Raw genomic sequence first — 20,484 nt, 5'->3', positions numbered from 1 at the left:
CATGAATGTACTCTTTGTCATTAAATTACATGGTGGGAATTTATGTGCCCAACTTGGCACTGTTTCATTGTAGATTTGCAAATCTTTGAATGTTCTTCATGTCTGTTTAAACAGGAGTCAAAGTGACATCCTCTGTCCAAGTGCCGAAGCTGCTAAAACAAGCTGGAGAGAGAGTGATAGTCTTGTATGAGAGGCCTGTTCGGCACCATGTGCCTACTGGAGGTCTGGGGATGCTCCAAGAAACTCTAGGCCCAATGGAGGAGCCCAGCTATCTTCCACAGCCTGGGGGTTATGAGGAAGACCCAGCCCCAATAACCACAATGGACATATCTGAAAATAAAGACAATGACTCTGAGTTTGAGGAGCTGAATGTCGAGTCCAAAACAGCTGCAGCACCAGTCACCATTGACACTAAGGAGGATTTCCTGCTCTCTGTAAACCAAAGTCCCAAAAAAACTGTGGCCAACTTGGCCAAACCCCTTGGTTCTATTTCGCCAATTCTGAACCGCAGGCTGAACCTTCAGTCCCCACTTAAAACCCAGCCCAAAGAATCACCAAAACCACCAACTCTCAAAAATGCAGAACCTTCTGAACAGCCACAGAGACCAACAGTGCCCCCTCCTCCACCACCTGCACGCCCTCCTGTTCCTCCAAGGCCTCATATAAAGGTCACATCTGCCTCTTCAGAAGCCCAAAGCCTGGTAGAGGGTAATGAACCTACAGTGGAAAAAAGCCCAGAAAAAACACAGCCAAATACTGGCAATGGGGAAAAGCCAGTAGAGAAAATCCCTGTTAAGCCACCAGAGCCGAAGCCTGTGAGCAAGCACCCAGAACCCACAGAGGACATTCTGAATATTCCAGCCACAAACAAACAAGATTCAGCCAAAGACAAGATATCTGAGAGCTCGTCCAACACTAGGGACAGTGTTGATGAGCAGGGTCTCTGGGAATCATCTGAGACCATGTACCGCAACAGGACTGCTCGCTGGAACAAAGCCTCTGTGATCTTTGAGGTGGAAAGCAACCATAAATTCCTTAATGTAGCACTTTGGTGCAAGAACCCCTTCAAGCTTGGTAGTCTCTTGTGCTTGGGGCATGTCAGCTTGCGCTTGGAACATCTAGCACTGGAATGCATTTCTACGTCATCTGCTGAATATCAGAGCACCTTCCGTCTTTGTGCTCCTGAACCAAGGGCCAGCGTCAGCCGTACTGCTTTGCGCAGCTTGAGCACTCACAAAGGTTTCAACGAGAAACTGTGTTATGGAGATGTTACGCTCAACTTCACTTACCTGGCGGATGGGGAGTCAGACCTCTCCAGTGGACTTATGGAACGTGAGCGGAAAGGGAGTCTTCAGGAAGAGGACTTAAAAGATCGGGAAAAAGAACGGGAGCAGGTGCTTATGGTAACCCGGGATGAACCAATTTACAGCGGCATGCAGATTGGAGAGATGCGGCACAATTTCCAAGACACTCAATTCCAGAATCCCACTTATTGCGAGTATTGCAAGAAGAAGGTGTGGACCAAGGCTGCCTCACAGTGCATGATCTGTTCCTATGTCTGCCATAAGAAGTGTCAGGAAAAATGTCTATTGGAGCACCCTTATTGTGTAGCCGCCTCAGACCGCCGTGGGGCAGACCCAGAAGCAAAGTCCACAATCAACCGGGCAACTACTGGCCTTACACGTCACATTATCAACACTAGCTCTCGACTTCTCAATCTGAGGCAGGTGCCCAAAGCCAGACTTGCTGAGCAGGTGGCAGACATGGGATCAGGTGTGGTGGAACCTTCTCCAAAACACACACCTAACACATCTGACAATGAGAGCAGTGATACAGAGACCTATACTGGGGCCAGTCCCTCCAAGCAGCCGGCGGGCAGCAGTGGCTCAAAACTTGTCCGCAAGGAAGGCGGACTGGACGACAGCGTCTTCATTGCTGTCAAAGAGATTGGTCGAGATCTTTATCGTGGCCTCCCAACTGACGAGCGTTCACAAAAATTAGAGTTAATGCTGGACAAGTTGCAGCAGGAGATTGACCAGGAGCTGGAGCATAACAACTCGCTGAGTACTGAAGAGCGAGACACGATTGACTCTCGACGCAAGACCCTCATCACTGCAGCTCTAGCCAAGTCTGGGGAACGACTCCAAGCTTTGACTCTGCTCATGATTCACTACCGTGCTGGCATCGAAGACTTAGAGTCTGTAGAAAGCACCTCTCCATCTGAACAGCATGGCTTTCCAAAGGCGAAATCTGAGGGTCTGGAGGAGGCACTGATGGGCACTGAAGTCTACGACAGTGACATGTGCAGTCCTGTTGATGTTCAGATGCTGGATGAGATTACAGAGGAGCAGATCTGTGTGGAGGCTTTGCCATAAAGATGACGACAGGCATCAGGGGATTGGAACTGAGGAACAAAGACTTTTTAGCACGTTTAAGTAAGGGTTGACCTGTGAGCAATTTACAGGTGGGAAAAAGTTTTCCTGAAGATCACTGCAGTGTACTGTGATTTGAGGAAATTTCTGAGTAAAAGTTACCAGAATTTTTTTTTTTTTTTTACATTTTAATTTTTTTTTATATTTTGTTTCTCCCAGTCACTATTGTAGAGGACAGCACCATCAATATGTAGACTTTCAGCAGTATTACACAAATTATGCGTTCCCATTACATGATCAAACTGTATGTTTTACCTGCCTTACCTGAAAGGTGCAATCAGTTTTTTACAACAAGCTTCAGAAGGAAGTCAGTTTGTGCTTGAATATAGTTTTGTATTCAAACTTTGTGTACTGGTAGAGACTGAATTGCATACATGTGTGTTATTGATGATGATCGTGGTTGGAAATACACCATGCCCAGTGTGTTTTGAGCTTCTCTGCCTTACACTATATCCACTAGAAAAGGTAGAAATATCCAGTCCATAGAACATGATGCCATTCCCAACCAACATTGTCCTCTTTGCTAAGCACCTTTTCTTATGTTACTTTACAATTGTTGCTCATTTTAAAGCGTAATTTCTTTAAAGTTTGTTTTTTTAAAAGGTTCAATGTTGAAATGAGCAAGATAATCTTGATGTTATGTTATTGGGGACCATTTGTTTTTGACTAATTTATAAGTCACAATGCCAATGTGACGATTTCTTTTTTGAGGGATATTTATATTGCTTTATATGTTTCATAATATATGTTTCCAATGATTATCATGGTCTCATTATATTTTAATATCCAAATTAATATACTTTAAAAACCTTCATGAGTTCTAAAATGGTGGCAACTTTTCTCTAACCAATTTGGATGTTTGTTTTTATCCTCATCAGTTGGTCTGGGTGAATGGTTATGCTTGTGTGAATGTGTAGGCCTTCATTTTGTTTGAATTGTCTTACATCTGTGTGCTAGAGCTTGTTTTGTCACCGTTTGAAAGTTAATTTTACAGATGTACTAATGAATGTATCTCTAAAATTACTCGCTTTACATTCATTATTTCATTCGCCTCTCAACACACCATCTCTCAAAGTGTAAAACTACATCATTAAAAGCTCTTGTCAATACATACAGTACTCATTAATTCCCAAAGCTAAAGTACAAGTTCAATAACACTGTAGTTTGTCTGCTTGCCTCAAAAGCTGCAAGTCTTGTGGCTTCTGTCTGTTCTGTCAAGTTTCTGTTATCACTCCCATTTTACTGATTTCATGTGGTTTACACATGGATATCTGTCATTGGCTGCATACATGTTTTCCTAAGTAAAGTTTTTTAGTAAAAACAAACAAAAAATATATAATGAGGCCTTTAGGTGGCAAGGATAGAACTCCTAGTCAAACCAACCTGTATTAACAATTGTGCTATCCTGTTTAAAGTTTCTGCTGCTATAACTGTACTATTCACTGGGCCTGGCACATACATTTAAGGGTTATTCCCCTGAATTTGGCCCAATGGTTCTGTTTCACAGTGGTCCTCGCACAGCATCCTATTCAGCTGAAGAGTCAACCTTATTTTTGACTTGTGCAATATAAGTCGAATCACCTGAAGAAATAACATTTAGGTGTAATCTCACTAAATTAGACTCTCTTTTTTTTTGCTGTTTTAATTCAACTGTCTAGTTAGAGCTGCTGTTATCCTGTGCTTCTCGAATTCAAATGATCTCTGTCACAATGGAGGCGCAAAAAACAAGTATAAATCAACACATCTACCATGGCAAACTTTGGTTAAGGTTTTTGGGAAGCTGTTGTTCTTATTGGAAGCTGTGTCATGTTTTAAAGCGCTATTGTAAATAGCCTAGTATCGTAGGTGACGTTAAACTCTGTCCTTTCTCCCTGAACTTATACAGTGCTCAACATGTGGGTTCATACTTTTTAGTTGTTGTTGTTTTTGCTTCATGTAAATATATTATTTTGTTCTTTTGTGGGTTTTAATTAAGGTGGAGGGCTTCTACCGACTAAGTGCACAGCTTTTAAACTTGCTGCAAGACCTTTACGCACTGACATATCACATTTGCTTATGCACTTGAGATAAATAAATTATTAGAAATAAACAAAAATGCTCCTCTGTAATTTTTGCACATTCACAGAGAGGTCTAGTGTACGTATCGCAATCAGCCTGATGCAACCATATTCAAATATTTGGGTTTTCTGAAACACCAGTGTTTCTAAACTGAAATGTCTCATCTTCTTAGTGGGTCAAAAATGTCAGTGAAATGTGGACGCCAGGCATAACGATAACAAAACTTCTACCTTTTAAAGCAAAAGTGAACTAGTGAAAACAGCACTTCAGACTGGAATACTGAGTAAAAAATATATTTTAAAGACCCATGAAAGCCCCCCTGTCTCAGCAGGATGTTTTTACACTTCTAGTTTGAAAGTCAGGAAAGTGGGTGAGTCCAGTTTTGTTTAGGTGGGAGTGTCGAGTGGCGAAAGAGGGAAGTGTTTGCATTAAAAGTGGAGTTTCATTACGTGCACTACAGCTGATTTTCACACCGGCAACAGACACACACAGATGCAGAGGAGATAGACTGTGATTCAGAGAGCAGCATTTATAGCGGATCTGAGAGCTGTGTGGAAGTGGAGGATTTTCAGTCAATATCATTGTAGTGATATTACTGTAAACTTAGTAACTATATCAGTTTAACTAAGGTAGATTGATCACACACTTACCAAATGTCTAGAGACAGGACAATCAACACCAACTGGTAAAAATTTTTCCTTACAAACATATTTTTGCAGCATGTTAGCAGACCACTGTAATCCACACATGTTCGTCCACACATGAGCTGTGCTCTTATCGCAGGGAAATGGAAACCAAATCTTTGTTACGGCACATTTATAAACAACACTGATGATCCATGTCTCTGAACAATTTTTCTACTACTTGTTTGAATTACAGTTGGCAACATAATGTAGCGTCTCTCTAAACACTGTAACAGCTCTTCAAAGCTATATCATCTATATTGAGTTGCATCTCATTTACAATAGAGCGTGCTGATTGGTTTGAATTAAGTCTTTCCCATGATTTAATGAACAGATGTGCTGAAAACTTAAGGTCTTCATTTTGTACCGGCCAGTACAGGCAGCCAATCTCCACACTGGAATTTACACAATGACCTCATCAGCGTGACGTATCTTCAGAATTTATTTTCAAACTGGAAGAACGAATTTGCTCTAAACAATGCAAAAACAACAATTTTTTTTTGACTTGTTAGCTAAATATTTATGTACTAATAGTGTTTATAGCATCGTGGGACACATGACTATCAACATCTCAAATAGTTTTGGTGTTTCTTTTAATATAAAGTGCATGTATTTAACTAGCTACTAATCATAATTTTGACCTTCAAAGTTAACTTGATATGATTGACTACAATTGATTAGGCTATTTTTAAAAGACGAATTCTACTATTAGTGTCTAGCAATGAAGACATACTAGATAAGATGAAATATTGGACAAAACATTATTTAAAAATGTGTACTCCACCTACGTCTCTTTTACAACCTAACCATTGCCGATGCAGCATGTTCAGCTGCTGAAAATGAGCTCTGTCAGACCACTTCAGACACTGTCTCACTGCTTATCAGTATGGTGGGAATTGAGCCTATCTGTTACGTTTACTGGGTTTAACTGTATGGATGGTCACTCCTGTTAGCCAAGTGCTGATTGCCTTATTACAGTCATCTGAATGTCCATAACATTATCCAATAAGAGAGTTTGGGAACAGCTGGCATTCTGTTAGTTAGCAATAACCACATGGAAGAATCAATAACACTAATAAACCATGCGCTCATTGACAAAACCAACACACCTTTTAAATCAATAGATAATATTAAAATTCCATTTAATTGGATTTTCATTGGACATTTTGTTCTCTTTTGTATTGTGTAAATGTTTTGTCGATGATGTAAAAGACGATTCGGGGAAAACAAGCGTTATGTCCTTTTTAAACATTTATTTTCTTTTGCGGTCACACACACATTACCTTCAGAGCTCTAAAGCCGATGTAAATCCTAACCACCAGACCAAACACTGGATATAAAACCATCAACTCAACCTCTTAGTTGATATGGATTGAACACAAACAAGACATACCAGTCTGAAGGCACACACTGACATTGGCACATACACTAACTTCTGAGAAAAACAGTTTGAAAACAGGCGACATAATACTCTCAACCCTTACTGGGTAAACATTAAAATAAATTACAACAACAACATGAAGGTTTAAGGACATTGCTGCACTCGGAAACCTGATTAAGATATGCAGCACATTTACCAATCTGATCAAATCTGTGGAACCAGCCTGTGGATTTCGTCTTAATTCATGCACATTTGTTTTGTCCACAACTGCAATCGCAAACACGAACAATCTCCAGTTGTGCAGATATAGTTAAAACAACACTCGTTTTACAATGAATAGAAATAGACTTGTTTTACAACTTCCCTAAAGTTAAATCCCACACCGAATCGCAACATTTTGATTTAGTGGCTAATTTGTTTGAATTTGTATGTTCTTGTTTGTACATTTTAGTAAGATTTGCCAGCCTGATCTCACAAGGAAACGGAAGTATTTTAGGTTTTGTCAGTGTGGTGGTTATTTCAGTTGTATGAAAATTTATGATTTTAGAAAGGAGGCATGGCGAACAGCCCTACCCCTAAACCCAACCGTCATTGGGGGATGAGCAAATTGTGCAAATGAGATTGTACGAATTTATATGAATTAGCCACTAAATCAAAAAGTTCCGAATTGCAATGAGATTGTGTTGGATATGCTCATGCCTAATGATAGTTGCGTTTAGGAGTGCCACGGCTCTTTTTAAAAATGGTACATTTTCGCACAACTGAACTCGTATAAATTTGTACAAATTAGCCACTAAGCTGACAATAAAGTAATTACGTTTTTTTCATTTCTCGGCTGATTAAACAGTTGAGTTTTACCATTTTTGAATCTATTTAGCGAATGAATCTGGCAGCTTAGCAGAAGTCATTCTATTGAATTGGACCAATAGCATCCTACTCAAAAATGAGTATGTTTACATGGAAAACGATAATTACATTTTAATAGGATAAAGACGATACTCTGATTAAGAGTCTATCATGTAAACAACGATTTTTGATTGCCTTAATCAGACTAAAGTCATAATGGAACTAAACAGAAATCGGATTAAAACATGTGGAGTTTGCTGATTTTAATCGCATTATTGAAGTGTAGTACAGACATATAAACACTGCAATCAAACTATTACTGTCATGCAGGACTTTTTGCCGTGTTTTGTGACAGGATAGTCTACACACACACAGCTGTTTGACACTATTCTCTGCACCTACTAAAGCAGGGAAGGATCACAGACACCTGCATCAGGAAATGCGTTTTTTAATTTTTTTCATTTTATCAAATTCCTTAAAAACAGCAGACCCGAGTTGCAGTTAAAGTTGACAAATTGACAATGAAACGCCCGAAATTACTTGAAACTCTGGAGAAAACATGGATAACGTGGTGACGCAATCTATGTGCTGTGACCTGTAAAACGGGATCATGAAGGGAAAAAGCAACTCATGTAAACACCTTAATCATATAATTGTCTTATTCAGATTAAGACAAATAATTTGATTACTGATGTCCATGTAAACATAGTCGCTATCAAAAAAAAAAAAAAAAAAAAAAAAAAAAAAAAAAAAAAAAAAAAAAAAGAGTTTAAAAAATTTTCCTATTTATAGCTTAACTCTTCTGTAGTTGCATTGTGTAGTAACACTGACAGAAAATGAAAAGTTGCTACATGTATTTTGTAGGCTATTTGATATGGCTAGGAACTAGTGTAAGTCTGGCATAATAATCAAGGATCTTTGCTACTGTACCATGGGTGCAGCAACCAACTCTTTCAGCATCTGAATATTATCTCTAGCTAGGTTATAGTGCTGCACAATGATTGCACCTGCTTTAGCCTCAAACCACTTAAATCTTTGAGTGAGAAGCTAATGGTCTAATCTGATTCAATGATTTATGCTGAGCTAAGCTAAAAGTGCTCCGACCAGAGCTAGATAGCATTAGTTAAATTAATTTAAAAATGATAAAACTCGATGTTTATCTCTAAAGCAGGTTGTAAAATGAGCCCATTTTCAAAAAAGTGTTACTTTAAAGTTAAATGACATGTTTATTCTTAAAGGCTAGTTCTGATTGCAACTGCAGCGTGAAACTGATTGTACCTTTTACATGCTGTGTAAAAAATACACATTTACATTTTCTTGTGGACAAGAAATCATGCTTCCCTCAGTACACAAATGCCAAAGAAAACAAAGAAGTGCCCAGAAGGATTGAAGACATATTTCATCATTATTTTACATACAAAGCCAACCAATTGAGCACAAAAGCACACGTATAGCTAGGCTTGCCATTAAATGCTGCTTACAGCAGCAGAACTATTCGAATTTAAGGCATTTATTTAAAAAAAACTGCAAAAACAAAATAATAATAATCTTCAATTGGATAATAAAGCTAATCATTCCTTATCTTTAAATAAATTAATATACAAAGCTTAATATTTATAAGCTTGACACTAACTTTATATATGGCTTTAAGCTTTTAAGATTTCAGGAGCTCAATTTAAGACCATGTTTCATTTCACGGCCAGTTCAGTTCTTAAAAAGGAGGTCAATATTACCCTTTAAAAAAAGAAATGGAAAAAGTCACAGATGACAGGAGGAAAGAGCTATTTTGAGGCATTCTTTACAAATGAACATTCCAGCACATTCAAAAGATTTACTAAAATATATAAATATATTTATATATATATATACTATATACACTTTAAAAGCAAAATATAATCTAAAGTACCTAAAGTATCTGAATGCTTTACAGCAATAATTTACGTATTTCTTTAAATTAAACTTGAAAAACATTTCCACCATGTATAATTTAAATTTATCTGTGGCTCAATATTGATAGTACAGTACATCATTTTCAGCAGTCATCATGCAAGTCATACAAACAGAATGAGAAAGCAAGACTTGTTGACATCCTGCTTGATTATCTGATGCTGTCAGACCTTTTGCTATTTGACAAAAATGAAAAAAGGTGCATAATCTGAAATGTTCAAGGGAACGTTCACCATAAACTGAAAATGTACCCATCATTTACTCACCCTCCAGTCTCTTTATGTTATACTGTTTTTTTTAAACAAAAGAAAGAAATATTTGGAAGAATTGGAGGATGAGTAAATGATGACAGATTTCAAATATTTAGGTAAACTGTCCCTTTAAGTCAGGGGTGTCCAAACTCAGTCCTGGAGGGCCAGTGTCCTGAAGAGTTTAGCTCCAACCCTAATCAAACACATCTAAACCAGCTCATCAAGCTCTTACTAGATATATTACAAACTTTCTGGCAGGTGTGTTGAAGTTGGAGCTAAACTCAGCAGGACACCAGCCCTCCAGGATCGAGTTTGGACCCCTCTCCCCCCACACACACACACTTTAAGCTTTAGCTTTTTTAAGTTAAGGGTGTAAGACTCTCTCAGAGGTCTAAATCTCTCTTAAAAGTCTAAATTAAACAGCTGCAATGTAGTAAAACCATAAACCAGATTTAAAGCGATCAACACCAATAGCAAAAATTCAACTTTTATTTGCTTAAAATATCTGTTCTCTATGGCCCTGTTTACCACTGGTATTGAAAGGATAGTTCACCAAACAATTACAATTTCCTGAACATGTACTCATACTCAAGTGGTTCTAAACTTGATATGAATTTCTTTCGACTCTTGAACACAAAATGAAATCAATGAACACTTGAAATCAATGGCTGTTTTTTCTCAACATTCTTTAGCATTTCTTGCTTTGTGTTCAACAGGAGGAAAGGAACTCAAACTGGTTTGGAACAAGTGAAGGGTGAGTAAATGATGACAGAATTTTTGATTTTGGGTCAGCTATCTCTTTAAGAGGATTTTTGTCGATCTCATCACAAGTCAACATTCAAAACAAGTGAGCACGGTCAACCAGAGGTAGTTGATAATGCAATAGACATCATAATGATAATGCTCATGTGGTCAATTGCACTTTCTAAAGCCACAAAAAAACATGCTCTCTGACTGCTGACCTAATTCTTCAATATTACCTATCATGAAGTTGAAGTGCACTAGCCAAGTGGGATTTATACATCGCTGTCTGGAAGTGTAAAACTATATTCTTACTGGTACTGTTTGCAGCTATCAGAGCATATATGAAATGGTTGCTCTCTATTTGTTTTCTCTTGTGTTTAGTGTTGAGTTGCTAACCCTGGCTCACACTATGATTATGGCCATGATTTGGTTGTCTGAGACAAATTTTAGAAATGCTAGAAAATACTGTAATTGTAGGCTAAAATCTATAATCTCTGGTTGAGTTGACATGTTCACCAATAGCCGATTAACGGTTGTAGCAACCAAATTTCTCCTAAGATTTTGGACACTTTCCTGCACGCTTGTCTTATGACAACATTAAACCAAAAACCAATAGGAGCGCTGAACCTCATGATGCAATCAGAGTGATGACTTCAAACCACCTCAAGGTAATGTCAAAAATGTTGCTGTTCTTCCCTCTGATTTCAAGATTAAAGCATGTTATGAGTAAAATGAATGCTAAAGAATAGCATTTAGCTACAGAGTAGTTGGGACAATTCTTAGGGCCCACACACTTCTGGGCCCCCCAGAGATACTATTTGAAAACACTATTTCTATGTTTATTAACAGTGTTGGGGAAAGCTACTTTTGAAAGTAGTGCATTACAATATTGAGTTTCAACCCCCAAAAAGTAACTAATTGTGTTACTAAGTTTCTTTTTATGGAAAGTGATGTGTTACATTAGTTTTGAGTTACTTTTCTTGCCTGGCTGAGGTTTGATGTCTTTCAGAACTTGCAGGTGTTTTTTCATCTTTTTTTATAGAAAAGCTCTGCATTTAACAACCACATAAAGAACCTACACCTTTATTTTCCTGTAAAAGATGTAGGATACAATTATATTTTAAGAATTTTCCACAGCTACACATGCTGTATATACAGATTAATGAAAGCATATAAAGAAATGTGTTTGCTACTTCTGTATGTTTTGTGTTATTAGTTAAGTAAATTCACTTTCCATTGAGATGAAGATTGCAATAAAGACTAAGAGTACGAACGTGAAATAATTTATTAAGGCAAAAACAGATTTTAAACCTTTAAAATGTTTAACAACAAAATGAACAGTAAGACGATAAAAAAAAACTAATCAAAATGAATCTTTGAGCTTTATACATTGATTAAATTGCTTCATTAAATGGCCTTAACAAATGTGTCAATCTTTCTCAAAAGAGACAAAAAATCTTACTATATTACAAAATGTGGTCTCCTCTACAGTAGACAGTGGCTGCATCTCCTCAACAATAAAAGCAATAACCATTTGTTTTAGTTTAGTCGAACTAATTGTTTTACCTGGAGAACGTGAACTGACGTCAATCATAGCTAAAGATGGGGTGTTTCTTGCAGTTGTCAAGAGTTTTATTGCAGATAATCTACACTTAACAACAATCCACTTCTTTTCTTCGATCAGTTCAAAATAACAAGAACATGCACAAACGTAAGTCTCTGGCCTGCCATTGTTTTTCTTTCTAACTGTCTGTAGTGATGATGGGCAATTCGCGAAGGAATCGTTTGTTTTAACCAGATCTTCTAAGTGTACTTGTTGTCGTTAAACAGTTTGCATCTTCAGTAAGTACTCTATCTGTCGCGAAATAAACCCTTATCAGTTAGTATAACAGTCAGTCAGTTAGTGACTGACTTATCTGCTGTGAAAAAAAGACATCTGATGATGATGAGTGCGACCCTCGCAGCACGCTCACTCTTATTGAGCGTGTGATTCAACCCGACTAAGGTAAGTTTGTTAAATATATTTTGTAAAAGCCAATTAAGCAAGGTAAAAAGTAACTAAAAAATATGACTTCTTTTTAAAAGTAATGCATTACTTGGAAAAGTAATATTATTACATAACGTGAGTTACTTATAACGCATTACCCCAACACTGATCAATAATCTCACACTGCTTTTATGCGTTTAGTTTTACCTGGTTTCTGGAACCGTGCCTCACTGGGGACTCAAACCAGTCACAAGAGAAAAGTCATCCCTACAGAGGTAAGCAGTCAGCGGTACTGACCCGTAGCGTTCGTTTTACACACAAAATGCAGCCGTATACAAACTTGCACATATTTGTTGGTTCTCAAAAATGTAACCCTGGGCACATTTTTCCATTGAAACTGTTTTCAAGAGTTCACACTAAGATGATGATTGATCATAAAGCTTGTTTGGCATGCTGTCCTGGGAGAGAGCCCTAAGCTCATAAGATCCTTGAGCCCGGGGCTCCCTCCTGTTTGCAGAACGTTGGCTGGCTTGGTAAGGACTAGAACCAGGGATGTTCTTGCTGTGTGGCAACAGTGCTAACCACTGGGCCACCGTGCCACCCATCTAGGAAAGGAGGAGAAGTAGGGGTGGAAGGGGAATTCATCAAAACGAAGGTGGCTGTCATATGGATCTTAGGGTATTTATAGTGGCTTAGGGATCGTCTGATAGTTGAATCATGAACTGAATAATGCGGGGCCGGCTGCAAGAATCATAAGCGTGTGATCCTCTCCAAATTAGTATATAAATAAACTTCACTTAAAAAAAAATCAGGAAAGTTGTCGCTAGTTGAAAAATGAGATTTAAAACACTGATAAGAAATGTGTGTCCTTCGTCTGCTTGTGATCAAATCATCCAAATGCATCTTAATACCAGTTGTAAACAGGGCCTATAATATATGGTTTTATTTGAACTGATCATGATACGAATGGCAACATTTTAAGGCCCATTTCAAGGTGAATTGTAACCCATTAATCTGACTCGAATGCACCTTCACTGACATTTACGCCTATAAAAAGACTTTAACAGGACCGATAGATACATACATACATGAAGACCAAACTTTCCTACCACCACAGACTAACAATAAATATCCAATACATATCTGTCCATTACTGAATGAATCTTATCAACTGCCCTTCCTGACTCTTGAATTGGGAAAAATTACTCTTTGTTATGCCTAATAATGAATGTTTTCCCAATCATCCACTCTCAAATCCCATATTTTGATCATATCTACATGAATAAGGCTGTTGGTTAGATATTTCACCTCTCCCACATCAAGAACAAACAGCGACGAGAACAACTTTGGTTTGCTTCAGAAAAACATGACCATCACGAGCACAGGACACCGTGGGACAGATATGGGACATTCGCACAAATCAGCAGTCAGTCTGTTGTTTTCCTCTTTTCGTACAACAAAATAGATACTCTGGGTGACATACATGGCCGGAGGTTAGGAGGACGCCTATTCAGGGCTTTCGGGATCAAAATCATCACCCATTTGATAGCTGGAGCCCTGGGTGGAGTAGGAGCGGGTCTTCATTGAGCAGTTAGAGTCCATAAGAATGGCCTGAAAAAAAACACAAAAAACATGAGTATGATTACATTGTAGGATTACATTATTAGTTATTTTACTTCACATATAGCCTAGAAAATCTGTAAATGTAGCCAAATAACCATTTTTAGTCTTATAATTTACATGACCGACTTAGACAGTATACAAAGCCCAGCATAAATGAGTACATCCCCTACACATCTCTCAGACATATTACTATTATACGTTCCAATGCTAGGACTGCACATCTACCGTTAGACTCAGCAAACGATAAAAGAAAAGTTTCACCAGCGATCCAGCCTTCATAGATCGCTGGAGAACACAGCTGGAGAACACTCACATTTACACAGACTACAATCTTGTATTAATATGAACTACAGGTCCTGTAGCACACACACACCTGCTCCAAGTCTCCATTGATTACACTCACACAGCTGATGCTGCTCATGTACTGATCACACAAACATCTACAGTTGAAGTCAGAATTATTAGCCCCTCCTTTGAATTTTTTTTTCTTTTTTAAATATTTCCCAAATGATGATTAACAGAGCAAGGAAATTTTCACAGTATGACTGATAATATTTAATCTTCTGGAGAAAGTCTTATTGGTTTTATTTCAGCTAGAATAAAAGCAGTTTATATTGCTTTAACATCATTTTAAGGTCATAATTATTAGCCTCTTTAAGCTTAATTTTTTTTTGATTGTCTACAGAACAAACCATCATTATACAATAACTTGCCTATTTATCCTACCCTGCCCAATTAACCTAGTTAAGCCTTTAAATGTCACTTAAAGCTGTATAGAAGTGTCTTGAAAAATATCTAGTAAAATATTATTTACTGTCATCATGGCAAAGATAAAATAAATCAGTTATTAGAGATGAGTTATTAACACTATTATGTTTGAAATGTGCTGAAATAAATCTTCTCTTCGTTAAACTAAATTTAGTTATTGTGGAAAAAAATAAACGGGGGTAATAATTCAAGGGGGCTAATAATTCTGACTTCAACTGTTTACGGCTCACTTTGAGACACTCATTGCTGAGTCTCGTTAAACTGATTGTGAACATAACGACGCGTTTTCCTTGCCTTGCCTTGTTTGACTCTAAAGCTGTGGTCACAATAGAGTTTGAGCATGCGAAATTCTGCCGTACGGTGCTGCGAGAAGGGGCGGGCTTAAACAAGATGATTAGACATATATTAAATAGCGAGCGATTGCTCCATCTTTTGAAATTCTCTCCAGGGAGGTCATGTTTTGATCTTAGATTGGTCTCACACAGTCAAGTGATGCGATTTCGCAGGTCAGAGTGCAGTGAACTGTGAAACTTTTCACACAAATTTGTTTCCGGTCTGACGCATTTGCGTGTGTATGAATGGAGGTCTATGGGGAGAAAAGTCCTGTGTGACCACAGCTTGACTTTGTTTTGTCTATGTTGTCTGCTTTGCCTTTTTGACCATCTGCCTGTTGCATGACTATGACTCTGGATTTACCTGTGTACACCTGTTTGCCCCCTTCTTGCAGTTGCTTGCCTGACCATGCCTGCTTAGAAACCTGCGTTTGGATCCGTACTTTCTATGTCAGAATCTCACTTCACAATACAGCTGTTTATTTGATTTGTATCTTTTTCTTTATTCTATTGATCTGTGCTGATAGATTGTTATTAGATTATATACAGATGCACTCACCTACATAATCACCCCAATCAATCTAAAATGATAAATTCTTTCCAAATACAAATGTTCAAGGGATCTGGTGAAACTGCATTTATATCGTAATATGTATACAGTATATCGCAGAATAACAAATTTTTAATTATCAATATTGTGCAGCCCTATGCGATTGGTTAAAATAAGACATTTTTGCAAATATGGTTTATTAATTTTGCATTAGATTGCAAATAGAAGTCAGGATAAAAACCAAAATTGTAATCATTCTAACAAATCATTTGTATGATCATGGCAGAAAAAATTAGTACACCCCAGTAAATATGTGAATATGTAAAATTGTAACCTATAGGAAAAATCAAGGAGGCCTTACAAAATATTTCATTTAGTTAAAGGTTCAGGACACCCTGGATAACTTTTTTTTATATTAACATATTTGTGTATGTTGAGCATCAGTTAAGACAATGTTAGCACCTGTCAGCTTTAATTGTGGGGAAAACTGGATAATTTTGAGCTTTTGTCAGCTAATTTCAGCTTCCGGTTTTAAAATGATTTTTGGGGCGGGATCAAAATCGGCGACGTACCGCAGTACTGCAAATGCAATGATGACGCGTCGGTTTCTCATTATTATTCATAGCGGAGTTTTCTTATCCTATGAGAAGAGCCGGCTGCTTAATTGTTCATGAGACCTGCCAGACCTGCCAGAGTCAAGCCCGAGCTGTGAGACACGTCACGGACCCACGGGCACACAGTATTTAGCCGTTCATGAAGGCTCATTTGCGTTTGTTTCCATGATCCACGCGGTTTGTTGCATGTTTTCCCCCACGATCTTTTCAGGGCCGATCATACAGCAAAGCTGTGTGTGTGCTGCTAGCATTTTTGTCGGGAGAGCAGCACGAGAATTAGAGAATAGTGGACGCTGTCTTTTATCAGGAGTTCATTCACATTCAGACACATCACTGTGCTGCTGTGTTTGCCTAAATCCTCCAGATTACCAGCAGGGCTAATGGTTAAAATAGACAGGTCAGGAGACCTGCTGCACTGAGTCTGCTGGATACAGGGATTGAGGGAGAAGTCCCCATTTATACGGTTTACATGAACACACTTATCTTTATAATTATATAAATTGTGGTTGTGTATATGAAATTAAGAATAACAAATGTAGCAGGGCATTAAATCACTATTTATTTCTTTGCATTTTAACTTTGTAAACTATAAACTCATGCGTCTCCTCACGGTTTATCTCATTTTGTGAGCTAGCTTCGTTCGCTCACGTTCTCCCCTGCTGGCCACGCCCACTCCTGCCCGATGCTCGCGGAGCTCCATGCCCATTAATCATGCATCTTTTGAAAAAATTCTGAAGTAGACTATAACCATAAGTGGGGGGTGTCATGGCCCTTTAAAACAAATTGTAAGTTGTAAAAGATTTGCAGCTACTCATTTAAACTAATAAGTGTTATTTGTCTTTTCCCGATGATGTTAGGTGGCTGCACTCTTACATTAGGAATGATAATGCCTAAATGGTTTTGTAATAAAGCAGTAATATAGATGATTACACATTCAAATAGATATATTACCTTATACTCTTATTATACTCTTATATTACCTTATGTTCTGTCAATTTGTTCTACCTTGTCTGCTTGTCCTAGCTCCCATTAAAAAAGTAGGTAGCACATTTTAGTGACGCAATATGCTACCCATCAGATTTTGCTACCAGAGTAAATTTTAATGAAGAGTAGTGTGATATGAAGGTGTAATATCACTGTAATAACCTAATTAATCCCAAACGCCAACCTCAATACAGTGTTGGTAGAATAATCTGATGGGTAGGATCAAATGTCAGGACACCAGTACCTTTTTTTTGTACTTTTGTACTTTATCTTTTGCAATTATATTTCTGAGAGTGTATATCATTAAACTATTAAACCCTAAAATTCAATAAAATTTACTTTGTTAAACATTTTAACATCAAATGTTCCAAAAGCAGAGATGAAGGTCCCTTAATGCAGTTAAAAAAGGTGTAATTAAACATCAGTGGTTTATAAGCAATAGTGTTCAAATATGGATTCAGACAACTGTAAATTAACATTGCCTTTACAACATACAAACCACAACCAAGCAAATATATTTAGAGTTAACATAGACTAAGATGAAACGGGTCTATTTGCACACGAATTAGCTATACTGTATATTCAGGAAACAATGGATGACATGCACAGACGTTAAATATTGATTTATAAGTGCAAAAGAAAAAGACGCTCATTGACCTGGCAGAGAGAAAAGTTTTACATTAAGCTTCGTCAACAAAATCAATAAATCACTTCAGTCTATAATGGGAAAATGTATATATTAAAAAAGTATGATATTATACAGCACATTTTAGCTCTTATGTTTTCTATTTTGTTACAGACATACAGTGACATCCTGCAACTGTTTTGCAGCATATGAAATGTCCCAAACACTATTTTAACTGTCCAAAATTGGCAAAAAAAAATTTTTTTACTAATAGTCAAAACATGTTAAAAAAATATGTGTGTGTGTGTTATTAATGCATTAAAAAAAGTCAGGAAAAACTGCTGTGTTCAAGGCAGAAATAAAGAGTTTTTCATTCTATTTCACAAAGGTGACTTTATTGTGTTTTATGGAAATTCTGACCACAAGTCTACATATATGGACATAATAAATTTTTCTCTAAAAGTACATCATATCAAAAGATGATACTACATGTAAAGAAAACTTAGGCCTTAAGAGGTTAAATATGTTATTATATTTTATTACTATAATTTTATATTTTTATTACTGTACTAATAATTATTATTAAATAAATAATAAACCAAATAACTCACTTTTCGATCCGACTATATCTCATACATATTTAAATTAATGTAAAAAAATTTATTATTAAAATATATATTTTTAATCAGTTTTTATTTACTTGTTAGTTTTTAATTAATTATTTAAGTTTATTTTATTCGTATGATGTTGTAATTTTATTTTGAGTTCAAACGGACTCAATGTTGGCCTAATTTATATTTTCTCATATCCAAAACAGCCACTAGTGAATGATATCATCCGTTGTAGGCGGGGCTCTTCTCATCTGTCGACGCCCCCTAACAGTAAGAGATAGTGGCTTTATTGTGCTGTGATTGAACGAGGCTTTGATAAAGCGTGTGTAAAGCAGGCACAAACAGATCCAGCGTATATGCGTGTGTGTGTGTGTTAGTGCTCTTCAGAATCAGTGTAGTGCTCCTCTTGAGAAAGAAAGACCCCGATGCTCAGCTTTGATCACACAGCATTTGAGGGCAAATGCACGAGTCTGTTCAGATCAGCATCACTCTTTGATCTTGGCTTAAGGGCCATTTTTATTTGTATCTATTATGTAAGAAATTTCCTGTGGCAGTCAAATTCTGTCATGTCAGTGACTTGATAGAGATCAAATCAAATGGGAAAGTGTGTCTGAATGCCAGGTGGAAAGTGAACATATGGATGTTACTGGAAAATATGGACACACTTAATTAAAAAAATAAAAAAATAATCTTTTTGGAATTAACTGTGATAAAGAAAACTCAAAAAACACACTTTTTATAGTGGACAAAGTTTTTTTTAGATTATTAAAATGTTTTTCGGACAAAAAAAAAGCGCTTTAAGCAAATGGGCTGATTCTTCTATGGCAATGCTACAAAAAACATTATTATTATTATTATTTTTAATAGTGTATGAGTCAAGATACATCCACCATTTTGTATTAAAGCTCAGAAATCATAAATTAACCATATTATACTTATTTTCATATGATAAATTATTCACATTTAATTATTTACTATTATCAGCCGAGACTTAAACAGACGGCATTCACGAGAACCTACTAATAAATGCATGCAGCATAATATTGTTTTAAATGTTTGTTTTAGCTCTAGGATTCTGTTCAAACTTGATAGATTTGGTTTGATTAAAACTAACTCTGGTCCAATTGTTCTGCTAGTTAGTTATTTAGCTATTAGTTAATATAAAATTAGTTAGTTACCTCTATTTCTAAAGCAAATTTGTAGCTCATGTTACCTATTTAACCTCTTAATAGCAATGTATTAACAAACACACATTCAGTATACTGTAAAATAAAGCGATTAAGAGACTTTTACTTAAAAAAGAGGGTAAACAAGTTGTCTTAGATAATTAAAAAAATAAGTTAACTTAACAATTTTACAATGTTTATACAAGTTACAATCGCTGTACTCGCATTTTTAAGGTAAAGTAGCCAGGGCTTGACATTATCATCTGCCTAATGCAGGTAGATTTTAGCTGTGGTGGGTTAGATAGTCAAACCAACTAGCCACTTTGGCTGGTTGAAAATATTTTTTAAATTGCCAGTGCTGGCTAGTCACTAAAGATTAGAGTTATAGTTTATGACCATTTGTCAATAAGCGTGCAAATGTGATCTTAGAATCGAGAAGCAGCATGGCTAACTGTTAACAAAACTGAAAGGAGGTAAATACCGAATGAGAGGATGATCACACACACAATGAGACACAGGCACGCTCCCGTTACCTTGTGCGAAGTAACTGTGCCTGGAAACTCAACTGGTACAATGGGTTACCTTTGGAATAGACTGGACAAAAAGCAATGCTCGTGCACCCAATGTCCTGCTGCTTTCAAGAGCTTAAGAGTTTTTATGTATACAGCTATTATTCGCTTGTTTTGACACTATTTACAATTTCTGGCAAAGAAATAATTAGTTTGATGTGGCCAGAGAAAAATTTTATAAATCCTTAGGTGTTGAGCCCTAAAAAGTCACGTGAAATAAAACTAAATGCAATGCGACACTATAAAACAACAATCCATTGAGCAAGGTCACACCACACAAAAAAGTTAAATGAACGAGGAGGCATGTAGACAT

General features: G+C 37.0%; 2 protein-coding genes across 3 annotated transcripts in view; one reads left to right on the top strand and one right to left on the bottom strand.

Moving 5' to 3' along the window:
* pdzd8 (PDZ domain containing 8) overlaps positions 1 to 4,527 on the top strand; it is a 69,715-nt gene extending 65,188 nt beyond the window's left edge. The window contains exon 5 of the mRNA XM_684682.11: positions 115 to 4,527. Coding sequence (XP_689774.5) covers positions 115 to 2,375 — 2,261 coding nt within the window. The 3' untranslated portion in view covers positions 2,376 to 4,527. The remainder of the gene's footprint in view (positions 1 to 114) is intronic.
* A 7,084-nt stretch (positions 4,528 to 11,611) lies between these two features.
* The window catches only part of slc18a2 (solute carrier family 18 member 2), a 30,773-nt gene continuing 21,900 nt past the window's right edge, over positions 11,612 to 20,484 (bottom strand). Inside the window, exon 16 of one of the 2 annotated variants that reach the window (XM_073927273.1) lies at positions 11,612 to 13,940. In XM_073927273.1, coding sequence (XP_073783374.1) covers positions 13,836 to 13,940 — 105 coding nt within the window. In that variant the 3' untranslated portion in view covers positions 11,612 to 13,835. 2 annotated transcript variants of the gene reach the window in all.

The sequence above is a fragment of the Danio rerio genome, chromosome 17, assembly GCF_049306965.1.
Source record: "Danio rerio strain Tuebingen ecotype United States chromosome 17, GRCz12tu, whole genome shotgun sequence".
Classification (NCBI taxonomy): Eukaryota; Metazoa; Chordata; class Actinopteri; order Cypriniformes; family Danionidae; genus Danio; species Danio rerio.
This window is presented reverse-complemented; position numbering and strand designations above follow the sequence as displayed.